Source organism: Mollisia scopiformis, assembly GCF_001500285.1.
Source record: "Mollisia scopiformis unplaced genomic scaffold LY89scaffold_13, whole genome shotgun sequence".
In the NCBI taxonomy this organism is placed as follows: Eukaryota; Fungi; Ascomycota; class Leotiomycetes; order Helotiales; family Mollisiaceae; genus Mollisia; species Mollisia scopiformis.
The window spans coordinates 966,082-987,116 of record NW_017263593.1 but is presented as its reverse complement, the minus strand read 5'-3'; the positions used below and the strand labels follow the sequence as shown (position 1 = coordinate 987,116).

Genomic DNA, 21,035 nt, shown 5'->3' with positions numbered 1-21,035 from the left:
TTCCGGGGCATCATCCCTGTATCTCGCGCTTTCATTACCGGCGCTTGTTGATCTTTGCATTAACCTCGTCCGATTGCTCAAACTCGAACTCACCTCGGCATATCTGCAAGCAACAGAGGTCGACTGTTATGTACGATAGCGGAGATATCTAGCCGGCCAAGGATTGCCAGAGGCAAGTAAGTGCCCAGTAGCATCGCATAGCTATCGCTCAAAAGAACAACCCAAGAACAACTACTGCCGCGTGCATCGTACAAAACCCTGTTCGAATGGCATCTCACTATCATCATGCATGAAGCAGCTAGTGCTCTGAGATAAGTGACAATCCAAAATCACAATTTCTCTTTCTGATGTAATCGGAACAAGATTTCCATTTCGCATATTCTTCCTCGCGCTGCTTGACTTCAACTTGCGTCTCAAATGTAATGTGGCCAATTTCATGACTTTCATCCTCTTTTGATCAACAACATTGAGACTCTGTCATGGCTACTCAACTAGCATCTGAGAGTCAATCAACTCCTTCATACTCCGAGAAAGCCCCAACATCAAATCCAGATCACGATCCTCAATTAGAGGAAATCAACGAGACAGGCCATGTTCAAGAATTAGAACGCAATTTCTCTCTGCTTTCCGTCTGTTCCGTAGGTATCGTCACGGGAAATACATGGGCAGCTCTTGGAGGCTCAATCGTGGTGGCAATTTACAATGGAGGACCTCCAGGCGTTCTGTATGAATTTATTGCTGTGTCAATCTTCTACTGGCTTGTTGCTGCATCAATTGCCGTAAGTGGGGTATGCTATGAGGCAGATAGGTTGAAGTCTGACTTGTTGAACAGGAACTTGCTTCATCGATGCCAAGCAGTGCTGGTGTATATCACTGGGCCTCAATTACTCCGGGTCCAAAGTATGGACCAATATGTGGGTGGTTCGCTGGATGGTGGAATACGTTTGCTTGGATGATGGGAAGTGGTGAGTCCCGTGTCCCGCAGCTATGGGGTCTCGACTGATGTTCCCAGCCTCAATGGCTAGTATCTGTGGTCAGATAGCTGTTGCTATGTATGGCATCTACCATCCGGATTACTCTCCACAACGCTGGCACGTTTTCATCGGGTATCTGATTATCACTTGGATGTGTTGCTCTGTGGTGCTGTTTGCCAATAGAGCACTTCCGATGATCAACACGATTGGGTTGTTCTTCATTCTTGCTGGTGTTTTTATCACTATTATGGTCTGCGCGACTATGCCGCACGTTACGGGATCAGAGTAAGCAAATTCTGCTAAACCACACTGCAAAAAGCAATTAGAGTCTTTAAATACTGATTCTGACTAGATACGCATCTTCGTCCTTTGTTTGGGCAGACTGGTCCAACCAAACCGGCTATGCAAGCAATGGGTTTGTCTTCCTAGCCGGCATGCTCAATGGCGCCTATTCGGTTGGAACGCCTGACTGTGTCTCTCACTTGGTAAGCTTATTCGTGCCTTTGATCTGATACACTGCTAATTCGTTGCTTAAGGCGGAGGAGATTCCACATCCAAAACGAAACATCCCTCTTGCTATTGGCGCTCAAATGATCATCGGCTTCCTCACAGCCTTCTTCTACATGATCGCCATCTTCTACTCCATTTCATCCATCGACGATATCTTGGCTGCTCCCTATTTCCCGTTAGCTACAATATACGCCCAAGCTACACAAAGTAACGCTGGCACGATGGGATTACTATTCATTATCTTCGTGCCGGTCTTTTGCTGTTGTGTTGGGACCTATATCACAGCCGGAAGGTGTCTCTGGACTATTGCTAGGGATGGAGCAGTTCCATTTTCGGGGACGTTTGGACATGTTTCGAGGAGATTCAAGAACCCATTCAACGCTACGCTCTTCTGCGGTTGTTTCTCTACTGTATTGGGAGCGATATATGTCGGTTCCTCGACAGCATTCAACGCTTTTGTCGGCTCCTTCGTCGTCCTTTCTACTATATCGTATCTGGCTTCTATCCTGCCTTTCATGCTCACTGGTAGATTCTCCCAGTCTTCCAAATCAACTGGAAATGCAAATGGGATGAGACCAGGCTGGTTTCAAATGGGACATTTGACGGGACATGTCATTAATGGAATTAGTTGTGTTTACATCATTGTGTTTGTGGTTATTTATTGCTTTCCTTATTCGATGCCGGTTACGGCTGCGAACATGAATTATGCCTGTTTGATTACGGGGACGATCACTCTTGTTGCGGGGTTCTGGTGGCTGGTTAAGGGGAGGAGGGGATATATTGGACCGAAGGCTATGGTGCATGTAGATGAGCCGCATATCTCGAGTGGTGGGGTTGTGGGCGAGAGTACGGATTCTGAGAAGTTAAGTTAGAGATTTGTGATTTTTAAGTTTAAGAAGCATATATACAAAAGTCGACAATCGCAACATGATCACAACCAACAGTACGTGCAAGCTGGACGAAGCATCCCCCTTCACTCGCAAGACGATATCTACCAATCCTATCAATCTTACGGTAGCCGTCAAATGCAACTGAGCCGAGAACTCCTCGTTGGAAGCGAGACTAGCTGCAAGGGCAGCCGATTGCCGGCATCTGTCTTTTGCCAGCATATCCGAATTTATCCAGACCAGCGAATACTCACATTCGCCTATCGTACAAACCGAAGCCGCTGAGGTGGACGTTAACGAGCCGTCCCTCATATTTACTCTGCATTCAATAGAACGGATCACCAATTGGATCTATCCCAATCTCTGCTGTGCCTGACGGCAACAATTTATTTATAGGCTGATGGTATCTTATGACGCAATGATTATTCCATGGTATTATACTTCTTAATCAATGAAATATTTCACCGGACTGATGGAGTATTCTCAATTGTTAGAACGAGCTCCTTTTTTTTCTGTCAATTGAGTACTAACGATGCGTCTAGGCGTCACGATCACCGGTGTCTGGCTCTGGACTGCAAGTCTTAGTCTTGGAGCATTTTCTGGGCATGCTCGTGCTGTCAATAGCTCGACTGGACCACAAGTTGACCTTGGATATACTGTTTACAGCGGTGTATCAAATGCCTCCCTCGGTCTGAACATCTTCAAAGGGTATTTTACCTCAATCCTTCTTCCAGATCATCACTAATGCAGAATCTCGTAGCATTCGTTATGCAGCTCCTCCAATTGGGTCTCTGAGATGACAGGCCGAAAGCACCTGTTGTAAACAAGACAGCAGTTGTGCTAGCTACTTCGTTTGCGCCTGCTTGTCCTCAGAGCATGTTTAGTCTGGAACCTTTGGCCGCCAATCCAGGAGGTTTGGGTGATGAAGACTGTCTCTTTCTCAACGTCTACGCTCCCACAAACTCCTCGAAATTACCAGTCCTGGTATGGATTCATGGTGGTGGATACGGAGCTGGAAATGGCCAGCAGGATTTAAGTGCTATCATCAATACGAATAATAATTCCTTCATTGGCGTTGCCATTCAGTATCGGGTACACTTCCATTCTTGTGTGTTTGAATGCTCGAGTTGACTTGCTGATTTCGGTTGAAGCTTGGTGCATTTGGATTCCTTGCCTCCAATGAAGTGTACAGAAAAGGAGTTGTCAATGCAGGTATCCTCGACCAACATGCCGCTTTGCAATGGGTGCAAGATTATATTCATCTTTTCGGCGGAGATCCGAAGCGGGTGACTATCTCGGGAGAGTCTGCTGGGGCGGGGTCAGTGATGCTACATGCTATGGCCTACAATGGCACACTTGGGACTTCTCTTTTCATCAATGTAAGAACCACTGTTCAATGATTGACAAAATTGAGAAGCTGAAATTCTCAGTCAATTGCAGCATCGCCATACCTTCCCGAGCAATACGAATACAAGGATTGGCAGCCCTCTCAAAGCTATTATGCCTTTGCGTCTCAGGCGGGATGTTCGGCTTCAGCAGCTTATGGAGGTACTTCGCAGACTATCTTCGACTGTCTAGTCGCAAAAGACACGGATACTCTTCAGATGGCTTCTTTCAACGTGTCTGCGTCTGGAGTATACGGAACGTGGGCCTTCGTTCCAATTACAGATGGGATCTACGTGCAGGACGTGCCAAGTCAGCAATTACTCCGAAAACAAGTAAATGGACAGAGGTTTCTGAGTGGGGTAAGAGTTTCTCGTGAAGTGTATCTCCAGATGTTGACAGCGCATGATAGAACAATGGTCTCGAAGGCTTTCTCTTCGTACCTCGAAGTATTACTACGGAGAGTGCTTTGGCGCAATGGATACATCTCCTCTTTCCCCTTTTCACAAACAACGATGTCACAGCACTTATCGCACAATACAACTACACTTCCGATTCCCAAACCAAAGCTGATGTAATTTCTCTCCAATGAACCATGAAGGTCAAAGCTTACATCTGCGACAGGACATTTATGGCGAGACGACATTCGTCTGCCCTAGTCATTGGCTGGCGGAAGCGTATTCGTCAGGTTCTAATGCATCTTCTTCGGACGCAAAGCAAGGGTTCAAATATCATTATTCCGTCCCCGCACCTTTGCACGGAAGTGACGTCTCGGGATACTTCGGGCCTGCTTCTCCGAATCAGGGATCTGATTTCGAGAAAGCTTTCATGAGTGAGCATCTCTTCCATTAAACCATTTGTTCTATTTGTCTCAATACAATGCACACTTTCTGGGTTAGAACCCCTGAATAAAACTAACTGAAATAGCTATCTGGGGTAATTTCATAACAACAAACAATCCCTCACTTCCGAATCTTATCGCCAATGGTGCCTCTTCTCCTTCTCCCTCAGCTTCGAACGCCGCATCCAATTGGCCGTCTTACTCTAAAGCTTCACCAAACATGATCAATCTGAACGAAACAGGAGGAGTAGCTTTCAGTGCCGCGACCAATGGTGTGAATTTCACTGAGTACAGCGGGCCTGGTTTGGTGAATAATATCACGTTGGTTAATGCTTACACATGGGAGAATGGCAGAGGGTCTAGATGTGATTTCTGGAGAAAGATTAGTGCTAGTGTGCCGGAGTGAGGAAAAGGGTCAGATAGGGCGAGAGCGAGAAGGTGGTCTTGATAAGCGAAGGGGCGTAAGCGAGAGCCAATGAAAAGACGAAATGCAATTAATCGAGATCTGAGAACTTGGGATGTGCTGCCAGATTCACAGCAGTTGATATTATTACAATATTACAAACAATAATAAGGTTTCATATACCCGGACCTGGTGGTTGGCTCATGCGTCTGGATAAATATACTGCGGGTCCTCGGAGCCCTGCTTCCGAGAACTGCGTTCCCAGTTCCAACTTAGTTCCAACCGCGTCCACTTCAAATCACTTCACATGTGTTCAAGATCAACTGTCAACAACGCTCCAAGGCGTTCGAGTTTTGAAACCAGAACGATTGAGTTCACGGGAGAGGGTCAAAGTCTACAGAAAGTTTTACTAGAAGGTTCGTGAGGTGGGAATAAAAGTAAGCTTTGCGTCTATTTCCTAGCCAAGCCGCCTCCACATCTGTCACTTGTCACCTGTCAAACGTGCCGCGCACAGACACCACAAAGTCTCTTCCCCGCGAATTCGCAATTATTTTTGCACAGACCAAGATCAGCTAGTACATGCAACTTGGCCAAATGACTTGGTGTCCAAGACTTTCGGAACCAGCCGTTCTGAGTATCTGATCTTCAGATCTCAGCTCGTGGCTTTTGAGGTGGCACAGGAACCCGGTTATGACCGATGCGCTCAGATGCTTTGACATCAGAAAAGTGGAAGACGAAGAGGATGCACTCATGCAAGCCACCTTTATTGTTCACATGGACGAGTCTTTGAGAAACCAACGTCATGGAACACAAGGTTGCAGCTGTCGAGATAAGAAATCTCACAGTGAAAGATTGTGAGGAACTGAAGTTATGTTGCGCTCTATGACTGACTCAGCTTCGGGTCACTACTTCTAGGAACAAGCCGCTCTATGAGCCGGTGCGGCGGCACAGCTTGGATGGCTCCCGGGGACCGGGTCACTCGTTTGAGTGATCCTTCACTTCACTATCTTTGACACTAACGCCGTCATCTGGTCCCTTATCGCCTCTCCCGGCTTGTCAAAACAATGGCTTCCTTCAAACCGGTTTCTCACGCCCCAAGTTACTCAAGAGATACAGGGACCACATCCTCCCGCCGCGGATCAAGTCATAGCGAATCCCTACTTCGGTACAAGCCCCGAACTGATCCGCTCAACACACATGAAGGTGTGTTGAACATTGCCATGAAAGTTCATGCAGGTTGACCACTAGGTACCTATGTACCTAGTCGTCACAATCACTGTAAAGAGAAAGATCTTCATTTCCAACATGAAGAGAAGTATTTTATACGGTCCCTGTTATTACTTGCGTACCCCACAAACCTAAAGTCTTTCGGTCCCGAACTTCAGACACACAATCCTAGATACGACGTTTAATCTCAACTCTTGCTGTCTCTCGTCTTGCCGCTTTCTGAACCGGATCCACGTATCATAAGTCTGCTATATGATCCTCTTTTCCTCGTTTTGCTAAAATAAGTTGGAGACTACCCGGCTTTCTCTATATCTCTGCTTGTTGTCTATCAGAACATAGCAGGGCATAGAGAACTATGGCATACGATCTTCACGCGAATAAAGGTCCTCACGTGCTGGGGATTGTAATAGCTTTCCCGATCTTGGCGGCTTTTTGTCTGTCATTGAGGTTATACACTCGGTTCAAGATTATTCATAATGCTGCTCTTGAAGACTACTGTAGTGTGGTTGGACTGGTAAGTTGTGTCATGTATAAACTTTGGTTGTTTGGCTATCTGATATGTCTACAGATCTTCTCTATTGCAACCTCAGTTTGCATGGGCTATCGTGAGTAATACCTGGGCCTGTTTTTTATGACCCGTTTTTCTAACCTTTTTCGAAAATACAGAAGTCAAGAATGGCATGGGAAGACACATGCAAACGCTCACACCTCAAGATGGCGTCAACTCAGTCAAGGTACTTCTTTCTCCCTCGCATCTTTCCATCTACCACTACTCCTCAAACCAGCTCCGCTCTAACAAACCAACCAGTTTCTCTTCGCCAGCATCCTAACCTACAACATCTCCCTGCTTTTCATCAAACTCTCCATCCTGCTCCAATACCTCCGAATCTGCATCTCTCCGCGCGTCCGCCTCTTCTGTCACCTCACACTAATCCTCATCATCTCCTACGGCATCGAGACCTTCTTCACCGGCCTCCTAACCTGTCTCCCGGTTTCTTATTTCTGGGACAAAACCATCCCAGGAGGGAAATGCGTCAACGAACCAGCATTATGGTTCGCTAATGCCGGGATCAATATCTTCCAAGATCTATGCTTACTCGTTCTTCCGTTTTTCATCCTAAGAGAGTTGATCTTGGGAAAGAGACAGAAAGCGGGTTTGATGCTTGTTCTTTCTCTAGGGGCTTTGTACGTTCTACTTCCTTAGATGAGAGAGCAAGACTGATTCAAGAATAGTGCATGCATAGCATCAATATGCCGCCTTCACGCTCTTTACGAAGTCTCCGTCAGCAAAGATATGACATGGGATAATCCAGGAACTGCGATCTGGTCCTCGATCGAGCTCAACACGGCTATAATCTGCACCTCGATTTCGGTACTGAAACCCCTTGTTTCTCGCCTTTTGCCTGGGATGCTGTCTTCTCGTAAATCGAGCGAGGCGCCGAAGATTAGGAGTGGTGGTAATGGGACCGTGTTGAGTTTTTCTGCCGGAAAGTGGATGGATACGACGCTGGCGAGTTCGGAGGACGGGAAGTTTGAGATGATGGATGAGAGTGAGCGCGAGGTTTGGGGGCTGAGGGAGGTGAGGGAGAGTGTGGGTAGGGAGGCGGAGAGCAGGCAGGGGTTGAGGGATGGAGTTGGTCCAATGAGTGTCGAGGTGTAAGAATAGGCTTGGGAGTATGGGAGTATGGGAGGCATTGGAGTTTTGGTTTGTTTATAACTAAAAGTTCGGGGAGGCTCTCCATGGTGTTTGAGCTTATGAGGTTATGGTCACTTGCCTATGTAGAGTGCGGAATGGAGGTCAAATGGAGAAATGGAAGTAATGTATGCTGGGAACTAGCGGTGTAAACTATGAAAATGTCAAATATGTTTTCAGTACGAAGTCCGGACCCTGTTAGTCTCAAGATGCAACCCTGAGAGGACAATAGTTCGCTTTTTTTGACACAACGCATAGAGACAATAGTTGATTGATTTTCATGATTCATTATGAAATCTCTACTTCATCAACCAGAAATCATACACGCCACACAAGGGACTAGAGCTGAGTTGTTACTTCGCAGGAGAGGAAGGAGGAAACAATTGCAGAAAGGAGTATCGAGTAGACTGAGACCGCCGCCACGATGCGCCGAGATGACCCATGTGAAAGATGCCATTGCCTCCGTGGTCGTTACAGTGAGGATTTAAAGAAGAGGAATGATGTCGTCTACTTCTTCGGGGGGTACTTGTTCTTGAGCATGTATCTGTTTGCATGTTAGTCCACATCCGACTGCTTTCTATGCACCCACGGAGTCCACCTGGACTGGGAAACAAGTATCAAGCAACACTCACTGGCTCAGATAGTAATCACCCGCGGCAAACAGCCCAACAACACCAGTCCAAATACCCACAACCTTCCACGACAACTCTCCCGCAGCATATTTCCGATAAGCACCAAACCCTAGTCCAGCACTTAACCCCACGACCGCGACCGCATTGGCGATAAAGACTGGGTTATCGCTATTCCTGTCCACATATCCTGCAGCTTTCTTAGCCTTCTCCTTAGCTTCCTTGCCCTCTTTCTTGGCTTTGGAAGCAGCGGCAGACATCTCCTCCTTGGCCCGAGCTTCGGCGGCTAGGGCTTCATGCTCCAGGCGGTCGAGTTGGGTGGAAGTCTGGATATCTTGAGATCCGAAGTCTGAAGGGACCGTGTGGACTGAGTTAGAGTCGACGTCGACTAAGGATGAGGAGGAGAGAGATTCCGTTGGCTCGATTTCGGGGGGAGGTGGTGCGCGTTTCTGTTTGAGCATGTTAGCCTGCTTTAGCTATCTCAGAGCTTGGTGAAGCCTTGATATCGTCGATCACACTAGGTCTTTAAGGTAAAGATGGAGATACATACCTCCTCAGCCGTTTGCTTTGGGCCCTTAGCTGCTGCTGCTGCGTACGACATCTTTGCTTTCCTTTGAGGTGCCTGGTGCGGGGTACTAGACTATCTCAATATCAATCACCACAAGTCATAGAAGAATAAAACTCACGAGAGAATGCGGTTGAGGAAAGAGAGAGATTTGCGGTGGAAGTCTGGAGATGTCTCGCGGGAGAAGTCGTGTGCCTTAGCTTGAAGACCGGGAGCATGTGATGGAAAACAGGGTTGGTTGCTCGCCAAATCGCGTTGACGTAGGCGGCTCAATGCGAAAAGGAGAGTGTCTCTGCGAGCTTGGCTTGGAGGGAGAAATGTGTTCTGAATGTTTAAGGAGAGTATGTGCATCATGCATATTGATATTTTTTTTTTTTTGTTACATACGCACGCATAGATGAGGAGAACGACAGGATTAGTACGGCTTCGTTAGGGTTCCTAAAGTTCCTGGCTCATGAGCACTTAATTCAGGCACGCATCTTCCATTATGACACATTAAGCTTGGAAACATGCAGATGTCTGCTTGGGAGATCTTTCCTTTATTGTACATCTCAACGCCCCCCTATGCCTTTGATACATCATACATCTTGTACACGCAATCATCGAATCTATTTCGATGTAGCATCGTGAGCAGCCTTTGGTAATAGCTCTCTACCCTCATCACTAGCTTGTACTGTCTCTGCTGTGGTCGACAAACTATCTCTATGTGATTCCTCGACTGTCTTCTTGGGTTCTGTAGGTTGAGGAGTAGCTTCGGTAGTTGGTGTTGGTACCGATTCAGTTGTCTCCTTCGGTTTCGAGGGAGTTGAAGCGCCAGCTTTAGTGTCCCTTTCGCTTTTCTGAGCTCTAATTTCTTCCTCGACCTCGTCCTCATCATCTTCTAATTCACTTCCATACATCTCGGGATGTAGTCTAAAGCAATCTTGCATGCCCCTATTTTGAGATTAGCATTGTTCCGCACCGTGTAACCCACTGCGTAACGCCATAGGCAGACTTACTTGAATTTCTCGATACACTCCACCCCCTTCGGCTCCTCTTTCGAGTACACAAAGCAGCTGAATGCCTCTTTGAATTCTGGTCCACACGGTCCATGTGCCATACCTCCAAGACAAGGACAATCCCAATTGATCTCACCCGTTTCCGGATTGAAAGCTCCTTGTTGATCTGCCTCTTCTTCTAATCCTCCCATTCCATCCTCGCCTTCTTCGGTTGGAAGTTCGCCATCTTCTGCCACAGCAACAGTAGATTCCGCAGCTTTCAGTCGTTTCTCATCTTCCGCTACCCGTTGAGCAGCTCTCGCACGCTTCTCCTCTACAATAGCGTCTACCGTAGGTTGATCCGATTCCTGAATTCGATGCAAAGACTCGTTTGTCCGCTGAATCGCAGCTACTCCGGGGGAAACAATTAGCACCCAACACTCTCATCTAATGTACTGCGGCAACAAGCAAACAGGATACCAACCTTCCGGCTCTTCCGCAAAAACATCACTCGTATTATACCACCACACGCCCGCTCCAGCAGCTACCCACCTCGCAGCACCACTCTTCCAACTCCTCTTTCCTACTGTCGAACTAGCAAATCTTCTTCCACCAACTCGTGCAGCTGTCGTCAACACCGTCCTCGAAGCCGAAGTGGCTAATGTACCTCGTAACGCGGTTTTGAACATTTTGCAAGCTCAAAAGAGACGAATTGAAGATGGCGGAATGTCGTCAGGAGACAAAGGAAAAAGGATGAGTGATCATTACAGCTTGGTGGTCGAGATGATGCTTACAAAACTTCTTCGCGGTTTTCGGGAATTTTTGGAGATGTGGCTGGTGGATGAATCATGTGACCGAAAACTAGGAAGTGGGGCTTGAGTGGGGCTTCCGTTATCAAAGAACAAACGAGCTTCATGAATGAATCACTGACACTTGTTTGATTTACGCTTTCTGTACATGTTCATCTGCTAATCTTGTTCTTGTATCTTCTTGGAGTTTAGGAGCCTGGATAGATTGAAGATGCTGAGATAGTTCTCTAATTCCCTCTCTTCCACCTTCAAATCATAAATCACATTTCATTGTATGCTTTGCTTTACAGCCTTTCTATTCTGTACGGAGAGGTAGTTTTGGATTATCATCATTCTTTTTCGAACCCACGAATTCCTATCTCAATGGCCCCCAAAATAATAACCTGGGCTCCCCTCGACATCTTCTCCCCCGCCCCCATCCACCACAAGCCTCTTGCAATCATAATCCTCAACCAAGAGCTCAAACTCCCTCTCTACCTCTACCACCAGCTCTGGCTCAATTCAACCTTCGTCATCGCGGCCGATGGTGGAGCCAACCGCCTCTACGACCTCAACAAAGCACACTCCACCACCTTATCCACCAACGCCATAATAGGCGACCTCGACTCGCTCCTCCCCTCCGTCCGCTCATTTTGGGAAGATAGAGGAATCCCAATAATGCACGACTCAGACCAATATTCTACCGATTTCACGAAAGCAGTGAATTACATCCGCGCCTCGCCGTCTCGGAAAGACATCGATATCGTTGTCCTCGGCGGTCTGGGCGGGAGGGTAGATCAGGGCTTGAGTGTTTTGCATCATCTGTATCTATTTCAAGATTCGGTTACTTATGAGGATGGGAGGATGTATTTGTTGAGTAGTGAGGCTGTGACGTTTGTTCTAAAGAAGGGGAAACATGGTATCAAGGCGAAGGAGAGGTGGGAGGGGATTGGTTCTGGTGAAGGCAAGGGCGAGGTGGGGTTGGGGAAACATGTGGGGATCTTGCCGTTGAAGGGAGAAAGTGTTATTTCTACCCAAGGTTTGGAGTGGGATGTCAAAGATTGGAAGACGGTTTTTGGGGGGTTGGTTAGTACGAGTAACCATGTGAAGGAGGAGACCGTGAAGGTTGAGACGGATGAGGATGTGTTGTTTACTATTGATTTGAATTTCGCGGGTGGAGGTGACTGAGATGTTGACATCAATAGCAGAGGGGACCTACCTTGGATGTGCGGATTGGATCTGAAGTGTTCAAGGAGAGGAAATGTTATTTTAGGTGTCGCCGAAGTAAAGGACAAAACTTCAAAATACAGCTTATTGATACTATAAGCAGATGTCTAAGAACATAGTAATAAGAAATCTGAAAAGCCTACAGATCTCAAATCAACCTTGGAAGTTGTTGGGCACACGTGATAGTGAAGCAGAAAGTCCATTCCCAATCCATGGGCAGTACTTTACTACATCTTATGCCTCATCCCCCATTGATAATTGCAAAAATGGTCTTCAAATCCCAATAGCTAAAAGGCAAGCACAGCACCTATAATATCTGAGAATCACACTCACGTGCTAGACACAAAGACAAGCATCCATGCCAAGCAGCCACAATCGAGGCCTCGGAATCTGATATGCAGGAAAATGACGCACCTGACAACTCGAACTTTTAAACTCGGGACCTCGAAATAAATCACACGCAACACTTAGGAACATTTAGTGTCCATTATGCTGCCAAGGCATACCTTAGAAATAAACCCCTTTTGAATGGCTCAAATAGAGAATAAACACGCATAAAGTTAAGTGGGCTGAGTGGATCGACAGACACTATGCAACGGATTTCAATACTCCTGCAGCATTGATCAATCACTGCGAGGAACAGGAACACGACTCAGACAATTCAAATCTTCGAGACAAACCTTTTTTGCTTTTGCTGGATTATATACCTATCTAGACATTATCGCCACAGCGATTACCAATATCGCAATTTATAGACCGCATCGAAGCTATTGCATTCATCCTCGGCGATCTCGCACCGAAGGTTAACTCCATCCGTACAACATCTTACTCGAAATCCTCCACAGACATTTATATGCATTATTGGCAAAGGTAGCACGCACCACAGGCTCTCTCGACGCCTAGAATGTCCTCTTCCCGCAATGCCTCCATCCCACACGCTCCCACGACCCCGAGCGGATTGCGCGAATCCCACACGATAGCAGGCTCACCAGAAGACACCCGAATCGCAGAAGCAGACACGGCGCCTAGCAGTTCCGAGCCTTCTCCCACTTCTAGACCTACGCATACCCATCACGATGACGAGCCAGACGACTTGATGGTGGATGGAGAGCCGGAGAGTATAGGGAGCAAAGTCGCGAATGAGACGACGGCTTTGCTGAGGAAGCCGTTTGAGTTTGTGACGGGACACCCGCATGCGGGACCGTGTAATCATGGGACGTTTAGTCCCGGGATCGAGAGTAGAGCGGACAGTATACGGAGTGGGCACAGTGGGAACAGCTTTGGCGGGGCGAGACCTGGCTCCGGAGAAAGCAGTAGAGGCATATTTGGGAGTTTGATGGAGAATATGAGGATGAAGAATGGCGGGGAGAACGGGAAGAAGAAGCAGAGTACTACGAGCTATTTGGCAGAGCGGCATGGAATAAAAAATACCAGGACTATGTGTGTCGATTCTAATCCCAAGTCCTTTATGCAACGTAGGCTGATAAATTCATTAGGTATCTTCCCTATTATATCCCGTTGTTTGCCTGGATGCGACAGTACAAATGGGTATATCTGAAAGGAGATCTGGTTGCTGCTATTACTATGGCTTCATTATACCTCCCTATGGGATTGTCCCTCGCCGAAAACCTCTCACACGTTCCGCCCATCAATGGTCTCTACTCTTTTGTATTCAATCCTCTTATTTACGCCATACTTGGAAGCTGTCCGCAGATGGTAGTTGGTCCCGAAGCAGCTGGGAGTCTGCTTGTTGGAAATGTCGTCAGATCAAGCATCGATGCTGGTAGAACACCAGAATGGGAGGATGAAATGCATGCTAGGGTAGCAGGTGTTGTTACTGGTATGGCTGGTGCCACTATCTTTATCGCAGGTATCTGTCGACTAGGATTTCTGGATAGTGTGTTTAGTCGGCCATTCTTGAGAGGATTCATCTCTGCTGTTGGCTTTGTTATTTTTGTGGATCAACTTATTCCTGAGCTGGGACTCGTGGAACTGGCTTCAGAAGTCGGTGTCAGTCACGGCAGTAGTGTCGACAAGATTGAGTTCCTGTTCAAAAATGCGCACAAAGGCTCCGGCATCACTGCTGCTGTTGCAGGAGTGAGTTTCGTCATCAGCATGGTGTTTAGGTATTTATATCCCAAATATAAAAGCTGCAATGTTAACGAGTTACAGGGAGATGAAGAAACGTCTGCAACCCCGCTACCCAGCCGTCGCATATTTTCCAGATCGCTTCCTCATTGTCGTCTTGTCTGCTGTTTTGGCCTGGCAATTGAGGTGGGATGAAATGGGCCTAGAGCTTCTTGGCAAAGTTGAACCTCCTTCTGGAATGCCATTCCAATTTCGCTGGCCCTTCCAGATATCGCACATGAAGCATATCCGCGAGGCCATGGGCACCTCCTTCGTCATCTCTCTGCTTGGCTTCTTCGAATCGTCGGTTGCTGCTAAGAGCTTGGGTGGCGGGGACAAGGACGGACTCGAAGGCATAGCGCTTAGTCCAAACCGTGAACTCATTGCCCTGGGAGCTGCTAATCTGGTAGGATCGTGTTTCTGTGCACTTCCTGCTTTTGGTGGCTATGGGAGAAGTAAGGTCAATAAGAACACCGGAGGCAAGACACCTATGAGCAGTGTTTTCCTAAGCCTGATATCCATTTTCTCAATTCTGTTTCTGCTACCCTGGTTCGCATACTTACCTGTATGTCAACTTCCAATGAGCTCGGACGCAGCATGCTAATCAGAACATAGAAAGCCATTCTATCATCTATGATCAGTGTAGTGGCATGGTCACTCCTCGAAGAGATTCCTCCTGACTTCATGTTCTTTGTCAAGATCAGAGGATATACTGAACTAGGCTTGATGATGATCATCTTTGCATCAACTATCTTCTATGATCTCAACATGGGTATAGCTATAGGAGTAGGCCTATCGCTCCTTGCTGTCATTAGGCACAGCACTAGACCACGTATTCAGATTCTGGGAAGAATACCAGGCACAAACAGGTTTGAGAATGCGGAAGATAATCCGGATAAACTCGAATTCATCGAAGGCTGCTTGATCGTCAAGATTCCTGAACCTTTGACGTTCGCCAACACCGGAGATTTGAAGAATCGTCTACGGCGACTCGAGCTATATGGCACAACAAGTGCTCACCCGGCTTTACCAAGAGTGCGGGCTCCAGAGCACAATAAGAACATCATTTTCGATATTCATGGCGTGACTGGGCTTGATGGGTCTGGAACTCAAGTCCTCGAAGAGATTATACGTGGGTATAGAGAGCGCGGGGTTCGTGTGTTCTTCACTCGTGGACCTGCGGAAGGAACTCCTATTATGGAGCTGTTTCGAAGAAGTGGAATTCTCGAGGCGTGCGGGGGAAGAAGTCATTTCGTCGCGGATGTCGGGGAAGCTCTTCGATTAACCGAGATTGAAGAGGGTGGTGAAGAGTATCCGAATGCTGCTGGAGATGAAGGCGGAGGGTAGATCTCATGTGTGTATGATGTGCTAGGTCCACCGTGTTGGTGACCTTATTTGGAAAAGCCGGTGAACTTCTGAGCGGTGGTTGGATGCGTGCATTAGAAGGAGTTTGAAGGGCACTCGCATGGTAATGACATTGTGCCATGAATTGGCACACACCAAAGTCACTGCTTCATTGCACGAATTGATGAATCGAGTCGACCTTCATCACGTGTCGTGGAAGATATCATCCGAATGGAAGCCAAAAGAGGTATTCATTTCCACTTCAGCATTCGGTGCGATTGATTCAACCAAGATCAAAGGAGTATACGGCAACGGTTCCGTTCCCATCTCGCGGTCTCATCCGAAGCAATCTCCTGTTAAGATCTCATCACAAGCTTTGTAGCAAGTGCTTAGAACCAGGAGCTTCTCTAGACAGCAAATTCGTCTCGACCTAGTTGAACGCGCGTCCTTCATTTAGCTCCTACGACTACGGAGCTATTTGATACAGCTCGTCTAGAGATAATCGAAAGACGATCGTCCTATCCCCTATTCCACTGTCAGACAATGTCGTGCTTTGTTGGCAGTATGCGAAAATCTTCCATATCAAGAACATCTGCATAGGCCCGAATGTTTCTCCAGTCCTAATATAGTGCTTCTTCCGTCCTTGCATTAGCTCTTCACCCAGCAGGCGCCTTGACAGCGGTTTGAAATTCGGAGCGAGCTTCCATACTTCGTCTACTGCCTGTTTTGCCACGATGTCCTGTCATGAGGCCTCTATACAGCGCTCAATCCCAAATCGTCAATGAGCTTCAATGACATCAGCCACTTGTATACACGTGATGGTATTTCTTGTACTTCTCATTCGGTCCCAGTAGCCTGAGTGGGGAACCAATTTGGATAAGTCTATTCTGAAGATCACTCATGCAATCATGGTTGAATCAATCAAGATTGAACAAATCAACAGATCTCAAAACACCCAATCATGCATGGCCAACTTTTTTTCTCATGGAGTCCCCGCACTTGGAACGGCTATTGTTCTGAATAAATGAACGAGAAGCAGCATCACGTGATGCTCAATCCTGGACAATACTGCCTATATTGACGCCACAGTAGGGTGCAGGGTAACAGCCGATGCTATTTATCAGATGTGCCGGCGCTATTAGTCTTGTCCCTGATGATCACTTCCCCGGATTTCCCTCCTGGTACGCTTGTGCCACCGCATGCCACTGCCTCTCTCAATTGGAGGAAAATCGAAAGCCAAGGTCTAGATGCGATGCTTGTTTTCATGCATTCAATATAAATCTGCTGCAATCGTGCGGTTCCATTGTTTTCCATTGAGAACAATATGGATGATCTTGACACTTTCATCTCTTTCTAGTGTAGGGTTTCGCTAAGGACTTCTTTTATGAGCGAGCCCAACTTGAACGTACGTTGGCGAGGGTACCTTCCCCGGAAAGCGTCCTGTCTTGGATTAAACGGGGGCGAAAAGAGGAGAAGGGTTTTTCCCGTTTACATGAAATGCGAGATCTCAGATCTGACGAGGGAAGTCTTCATTTGGTGGTGGTGATGGTGTGCGGAGAGCAATTTCGTTTGGATCGTTGGGTGGAGAAGCCGTGAAGCCGTCCATTCCTTCTTCTCATGGAACTCTAGACGATGGTTGGGCTGGAATATAAATACTGGACTATTGCCCTCCTCTACCAGATCCAAGCAAGCAATACCAAGATCACATTCTCTCGTACCCACTCTTTCAAGAACACTCTACTTTCAAGATGCTTTTCAGCAAGTTGATCCTTTCGGGCTTGATGGCCGCTGGGTACGTACTCAGGTTACAGAACTTGTATCAGAGTAGGACTAACGAGAACACAGCCTCAGCTTTGCTGCTCCGGCTGGAGATGCCAACCTCGCCGTTCGCGAAGCTCAAATGCCAACCGGATCTTTCACCTTTACACACACTGGCACCCACACTCGTGGACCAAGGTATGCTCCCATAGGACTCTGACAACTTAACAAGACAACAGCGCTGACTTGCCTTTCAGACCCACTGGCAGCTTCACCCGTGGCCCAAGACCAACAGGTACTGGTGGTGTTAGGTAAGAACCTCTTTGCCACTGGTTCTAACTTAAATCTTCTCTCTCAGGAGAAGCTTTTCATCTTCTTAGATGCAAAACATATACTAACGCGCTTTCGTGTAGAGGAACAGGAACACACAGCCACCACGCTCACCCCACTGGATCTTTCACTGGATCCTTCAGCTTCCCATCACCAACCGAATCCATCGTCTCTCCTCCTATGGAGACCACTACCGAGTAAATTCGAGGAATGAGGTGGCGTACTTAGGGTGCGGAGGATTGGAAGGTAGAATTTCGATTCTGGATGTTGATATTTTGAGTTGGAGATACCATTGATTGGTGGATGTACATATTCTTGTCTGTCGCTACTGTTTATAGGAGGAAATCAAACTTTTTGTGTTGACGATATGATGTACCTTTATGACGAGACTAGTCTGTGGTAAGGTGGAAAGAAAAGGGGCTTAAGCGAGTAGTGATGGCCATACCCAGCGGATGTGAGAACACCAACACATGAAATGAACAGATAAAATATCCAATCAAAGAAAATGGTTAGACGAATCTCAAATCAATATATACCAAGCAGTATATACAAAGCAATATATTAATAAACAACATAATACAAACGTGAAGGAGCTCGCACTACGTCCGCTCGCCTACTTGCCCATCTCTTGATACGCCTTTACAACCCATTGATCGAGCGCCACCTTCACAATGCCATTCCTCGTCAAACTATCACAACGTCAGTTCTCTTCCAATAATCACAGGATCTCCAGGTGCATACTCAAACTTAGTATCCTTCCTCGCCGTACACCATCTCAAGTAAAGATGAAACTTATACCTCGTAACCGACCAATTCATAACCTCTTTCCCTCCCTCAAAAGCACCAAAGAAGAAAACATACAACTCCTCTTCCGTACTAGTATATTCTTTCGTCTTCAGATCGTACTTTAGCATCTTGAATGGATCCTTGACAATGATTTCCTGCGTCATTCGATCGTAATACCTATGTTTTCTCGGCAGCGAAGACAAATGCCCACCGGGTCTAAGATCCCACCCATTATCAATCCGCAACACATCATCCCCAGAGCCCTTAGGAACTAACGGACGCCTAACAAAGAAGCGACCAACTTGAGTCCAGAAACTCACCAGCCCGTGAAAGTCGACGGCATCCATTTTCTGATCGGGACGCAGATTATTGTTCAGTCCCTGCATAATACGGGTACTTTCTGTCCTTCGGCTCCTGTCCCTCGTGAAAGAATGCAGTTTATCGCGTAGTATATTTTCAATAGCGTATAGATTGTCTGGCTGGAACAATTCTTCTTCTGGTATCGCTCGTTTGATGCCGCTGTTTCTCCGCTCGAAGCAAGTCTCCCAGCCAGCATGAATAGGCTAGACCCTCTGTCCGAAATAAGTCACTCGAAACAGCTCGCCAGTGTGGGTACAGTAGATTAAGAACGCTTCCAGCAATTCGTTTGTCAGCTTTTTGGCTAGCTTGGAATTTATAAGATCGTAAAACTGCGGTTTCGTCCATGATGAAACGATGTAGTCGGGATGAAACAGTGGAAAGATATCCGGGGATGTGAAGAGTTCTTGTAAGATGGTGCCGTTCATTTTCCTACCTGGTTTTCTTTCCTCAAGCATGGCTTTGGCAGAGGCAAGTGTCATGTTAGATGCGAAGCCGAATATATTGTTCGTGAGTACAGAAGTCTTTATTGGTCGCTGGAGTAAAAGAGATGCATCATCTAGTTTGCTCTGACGATAGTCTTGCGCTTCGGGACGAGTAGCTCGTCTCGTGATATCGGAGATGTCATCGGCCAAGATGTTGAAAGCCGCGTTTGCTGCGAACATTTGATCGAAGTAGATCTTAATGTGCTTACTTCTGTATCGGCCATTTTCTGTCATGGGCAAGTCCTCGACATTATGATCGGAGATATATTGGTTAATTCTGTTGACAATGTTGCGCTTTGTTGTGACTGACAACTGAGCATCTGCAAGAGTTGATCGTATTACAAGACTCAAGCGGCGACGTTCGCTGTAGAGATAGCATATATTATGTATATTTACGAACGCATCTTTATTCCTCTGATCTAAATCGTATTTAGCGACTTCCATCAAAGTTGTATTAAGGAGGTCAACAAGAGTATCAACAATTCCATCTTGCTGCTCTAATATCTTGAGAATAACATCTAGCTCAATTGACTTGGTCTTATAAACTTCAAGAGCTCTGCGATCTTGTCCATCTGTAAGGACAAGCTTCTCCCGTCGCCGATTCATTATCGCAGTTTGAATCTGCTCCTTGAAGTCAACGGGCCTGTCGTCCATGAGTTTCTTGATGGCAGTATCAACTCTATCATCCGCGTCATTCGTATCTACACCGTCCAGCTGAGTCTCCAAGGTTTGGGCTAGGCCAATAAATCGAGCCTTCTCTCCAGGAAACGTTTCAATAAGGGTCTTGAGTCTCTTGGTATGACTCGCGACATCTTCTTTTGCTCGTTCAAGCCACCAGAATGCCTCCTCGAGAGACGATAGCCATCGTTGCGAATTTGCTGGGTTACGGCTGGATCGGTACTCAAAGCGAGTATTTGTGTGAGGACTGGTAGAGTTGAAGATTGGATTGAACCTTGGGGAGTTACTGACGGCGTATGGAGTAACAGCTGGGGCTTCAGGGTCCGCTCGGCGAGCCGGACCAGGAGACAGAGCTGGGACCACAGGGCGAGCTGGATTAACGGCTCGTCCAGCGGGAATGGGAGGATCGATCGGACCGTCTGCTAGCATTTCAACCTCGTTGAATACCTTGAATCGATCCCACACAATCCTCATCAACGACCTATTCTCTTCGAACCATGCCAACTTCTCCTTCTGTCTCTGCGTTTGATGCTGAATCTGTCGTTCATCATGAAAGTCTTCTTCATAAAGAGCCCGATCCTGAAGGGAAGCAAGAGCTGCCTCGGTCCTCTCCAAGCTAAGCTTCTTCTGATGCCAGTCTTGCTTATTGCGAGTCCACCATGTCCTCATTCCATCGACATCGTCCAACATTTCCCTAAATCCATTGTCTCCACGAATCAGTTCTTCATACTTCCTCCGTTTGAAATACTCGTCTCTTGCCTTGGCCCGTGGGCTACTTGGAGCAGGACCCAAACTGTGAGGAGAGGATGGGGGTGAGGCCAAGACATTGTTTGCTGGCGGGACTTCTGAAGGCCCACCATTTCCTGACTTTCTGGCCTCAGCTGCACTCTCGTCTAGCGCCTGCTGCAAGTAATCAACTCTAGATTGTTCGTCAATAGACTCGACCTTAGACGTCCAAGAGTCTGAGCTCACAACGCTTCGGGATCTTTTTGCTTTTCCTTTTGAGGACATAGCTATATTTCAGTGGTTTAGTTTGAAGCCAGAGACTGTGTCATTTCTGGTATAA

The 21,035-nt window shown here is 47.0% G+C and overlaps 10 protein-coding genes across 10 annotated transcripts; 6 read left to right on the top strand and 4 right to left on the bottom strand.

Moving 5' to 3' along the window:
* Positions 1-479: 479 nt before the first annotated feature.
* LY89DRAFT_586410 (choline transporter) lies at positions 480-2,356 on the top strand (the record flags this gene model as incomplete). The annotated part of the gene is made up of 5 exons (XM_018209366.1): positions 480-779; positions 833-965; positions 1,013-1,259; positions 1,327-1,459; positions 1,511-2,356. 5 exons carry the CDS (start codon positions 480-482, stop codon positions 2,354-2,356), a joined length of 1,659 nt encoding a protein of 552 aa, XP_018070846.1.
* A 547-nt stretch (positions 2,357-2,903) lies between these two features.
* LY89DRAFT_707711 (alpha/beta-hydrolase) lies at positions 2,904-5,161 on the top strand (the record flags this gene model as incomplete). Its single annotated transcript, XM_018217630.1, has 7 exons — positions 2,904-3,079; positions 3,175-3,463; positions 3,523-3,750; positions 3,802-4,116; positions 4,167-4,328; positions 4,379-4,586; positions 4,682-5,161. The coding sequence occupies 7 exons, from the start codon at positions 2,904-2,906 to the stop codon at positions 4,999-5,001; spliced, it is 1,698 nt and encodes a 565-aa protein (XP_018070845.1). The 3' UTR covers positions 5,002-5,161.
* Positions 5,162-6,410: 1,249 nt separating this feature from the next.
* On the top strand, positions 6,411-7,943 carry LY89DRAFT_84513 (uncharacterized protein). Its single transcript, XM_018223455.1, has 5 exons — positions 6,411-6,739; positions 6,794-6,830; positions 6,892-6,959; positions 7,034-7,410; positions 7,459-7,943. Exons 1-5 carry the CDS (start codon positions 6,581-6,583, stop codon positions 7,883-7,885), a joined length of 1,068 nt encoding a protein of 355 aa, XP_018070844.1. The 5' UTR covers positions 6,411-6,580; the 3' UTR covers positions 7,886-7,943.
* Positions 7,944-8,029: 86 nt separating this feature from the next.
* Positions 8,030-9,262, bottom strand: LY89DRAFT_685444 (uncharacterized protein). The gene is made up of 4 exons (XM_018215086.1): positions 9,234-9,262; positions 9,098-9,182; positions 8,551-8,996; positions 8,030-8,462 (listed from the first exon to the last, which is right to left on the bottom strand). The coding sequence occupies exons 2-4, from the start codon at positions 9,146-9,148 to the stop codon at positions 8,426-8,428; spliced, it is 534 nt and encodes a 177-aa protein (XP_018070843.1). The 5' UTR covers positions 9,149-9,182; positions 9,234-9,262; the 3' UTR covers positions 8,030-8,425.
* A 331-nt stretch (positions 9,263-9,593) lies between these two features.
* LY89DRAFT_84684 (uncharacterized protein) lies at positions 9,594-10,995 on the bottom strand. The gene is made up of 3 exons (XM_018223456.1): positions 10,574-10,995; positions 10,111-10,498; positions 9,594-10,045 (listed from the first exon to the last, which is right to left on the bottom strand). The coding sequence occupies exons 1-3, from the start codon at positions 10,776-10,778 to the stop codon at positions 9,721-9,723; spliced, it is 918 nt and encodes a 305-aa protein (XP_018070842.1). The 5' UTR covers positions 10,779-10,995; the 3' UTR covers positions 9,594-9,720.
* A 1-nt stretch (position 10,996) lies between these two features.
* On the top strand, positions 10,997-12,260 carry LY89DRAFT_84502 (thiamine pyrophosphokinase). Its single transcript, XM_018223454.1, has one exon. It carries the CDS (start codon positions 11,262-11,264, stop codon positions 12,063-12,065), a length of 804 nt encoding a protein of 267 aa, XP_018070841.1. The 5' UTR covers positions 10,997-11,261; the 3' UTR covers positions 12,066-12,260.
* Positions 12,261-12,713: 453 nt separating this feature from the next.
* On the top strand, positions 12,714-15,810 carry LY89DRAFT_84458 (putative sulfate transporter). Its single transcript, XM_018223453.1, has 4 exons — positions 12,714-13,544; positions 13,601-14,230; positions 14,277-14,796; positions 14,847-15,810. The coding sequence occupies exons 1-4, from the start codon at positions 13,009-13,011 to the stop codon at positions 15,576-15,578; spliced, it is 2,418 nt and encodes an 805-aa protein (XP_018070840.1). The 5' UTR covers positions 12,714-13,008; the 3' UTR covers positions 15,579-15,810.
* A 1,313-nt stretch (positions 15,811-17,123) lies between these two features.
* LY89DRAFT_84454 (uncharacterized protein) lies at positions 17,124-17,953 on the top strand. The gene is made up of 4 exons (XM_018223452.1): positions 17,124-17,367; positions 17,421-17,531; positions 17,591-17,644; positions 17,747-17,953. The coding sequence occupies exons 1-4, from the start codon at positions 17,324-17,326 to the stop codon at positions 17,862-17,864; spliced, it is 327 nt and encodes a 108-aa protein (XP_018070839.1). The 5' UTR covers positions 17,124-17,323; the 3' UTR covers positions 17,865-17,953.
* Positions 17,954-18,276: 323 nt separating this feature from the next.
* On the bottom strand, positions 18,277-18,796 carry LY89DRAFT_782733 (uncharacterized protein; the record flags this gene model as incomplete). Its single annotated transcript, XM_018222615.1, has 2 exons — positions 18,277-18,352; positions 18,405-18,796. 2 exons carry the CDS (start codon positions 18,794-18,796, stop codon positions 18,277-18,279), a joined length of 468 nt encoding a protein of 155 aa, XP_018070838.1.
* A 216-nt stretch (positions 18,797-19,012) lies between these two features.
* On the bottom strand, positions 19,013-21,029 carry LY89DRAFT_719196 (uncharacterized protein; the record flags this gene model as incomplete). The annotated part of the gene is made up of 1 exon (XM_018218478.1): positions 19,013-21,029. Exon 1 carries the CDS (start codon positions 20,978-20,980, stop codon positions 19,013-19,015), a length of 1,968 nt encoding a protein of 655 aa, XP_018070837.1. The 5' UTR covers positions 20,981-21,029.
* Between the last annotated feature and the right edge of the window lie 6 nt (positions 21,030-21,035).

Bases quoted from the DNA above. Each gene is read 5' to 3' on its own strand.
- LY89DRAFT_84513 (XM_018223455.1), top strand. From the start codon at position 6,581: ATGGCATACGATCTTCACGCGAATAAAGGTCCTCACGTGCTGGGGATT. The intron at 6,740-6,793 runs GTAAGTTGTGTC...ATATGTCTACAG, and splicing joins ACTGTAGTGTGGTTGGACTG to ATCTTCTCTATTGCAACCTC. The intron at 6,960-7,033 runs GTACTTCTTTCT...CAAACCAACCAG, and splicing joins ATGGCGTCAACTCAGTCAAG to TTTCTCTTCGCCAGCATCCT.
- LY89DRAFT_84458 (XM_018223453.1), top strand. From the start codon at position 13,009: ATGTCCTCTTCCCGCAATGCCTCCATCCCACACGCTCCCACGACCCCG. The intron at 13,545-13,600 runs GTGTGTCGATTC...TAAATTCATTAG, and splicing joins ATAAAAAATACCAGGACTAT to GTATCTTCCCTATTATATCC. The intron at 14,797-14,846 runs GTATGTCAACTT...ATCAGAACATAG, and splicing joins CCTGGTTCGCATACTTACCT to AAAGCCATTCTATCATCTAT.
- LY89DRAFT_84454 (XM_018223452.1), top strand. From the start codon at position 17,324: ATGCTTTTCAGCAAGTTGATCCTTTCGGGCTTGATGGCCGCTGG. The intron at 17,368-17,420 runs GTACGTACTCAG...ACGAGAACACAG, and splicing joins TCGGGCTTGATGGCCGCTGG to CCTCAGCTTTGCTGCTCCGG. The intron at 17,532-17,590 runs GTATGCTCCCAT...CTTGCCTTTCAG, and splicing joins ACCCACACTCGTGGACCAAG to ACCCACTGGCAGCTTCACCC.
- LY89DRAFT_84502 (XM_018223454.1), top strand. From the start codon at position 11,262: ATGGCCCCCAAAATAATAACCTGGGCTCCCCTCGACATCTTCTCCCCC.
- LY89DRAFT_685444 (XM_018215086.1), bottom strand. From the start codon at position 9,148: ATGTCGTACGCAGCAGCAGCAGCTAAGGGCCCAAAGCAAACGGCTGAG. The intron at 8,997-9,097 runs GTATGTATCTCC...ATGCTCAAACAG, and splicing joins CAAAGCAAACGGCTGAGGAG to AAACGCGCACCACCTCCCCC. The intron at 8,463-8,550 runs GTGAGTGTTGCT...ACATGCAAACAG, and splicing joins GGTGATTACTATCTGAGCCA to ATACATGCTCAAGAACAAGT.
- LY89DRAFT_84684 (XM_018223456.1), bottom strand. From the start codon at position 10,778: ATGTTCAAAACCGCGTTACGAGGTACATTAGCCACTTCGGCTTCGAGG. The intron at 10,499-10,573 runs GTTGGTATCCTG...CCCCCGGAGTAG, and splicing joins TTTTGCGGAAGAGCCGGAAG to CTGCGATTCAGCGGACAAAC. The intron at 10,046-10,110 runs GTAAGTCTGCCT...ATCTCAAAATAG, and splicing joins GAGTGTATCGAGAAATTCAA to GGGCATGCAAGATTGCTTTA.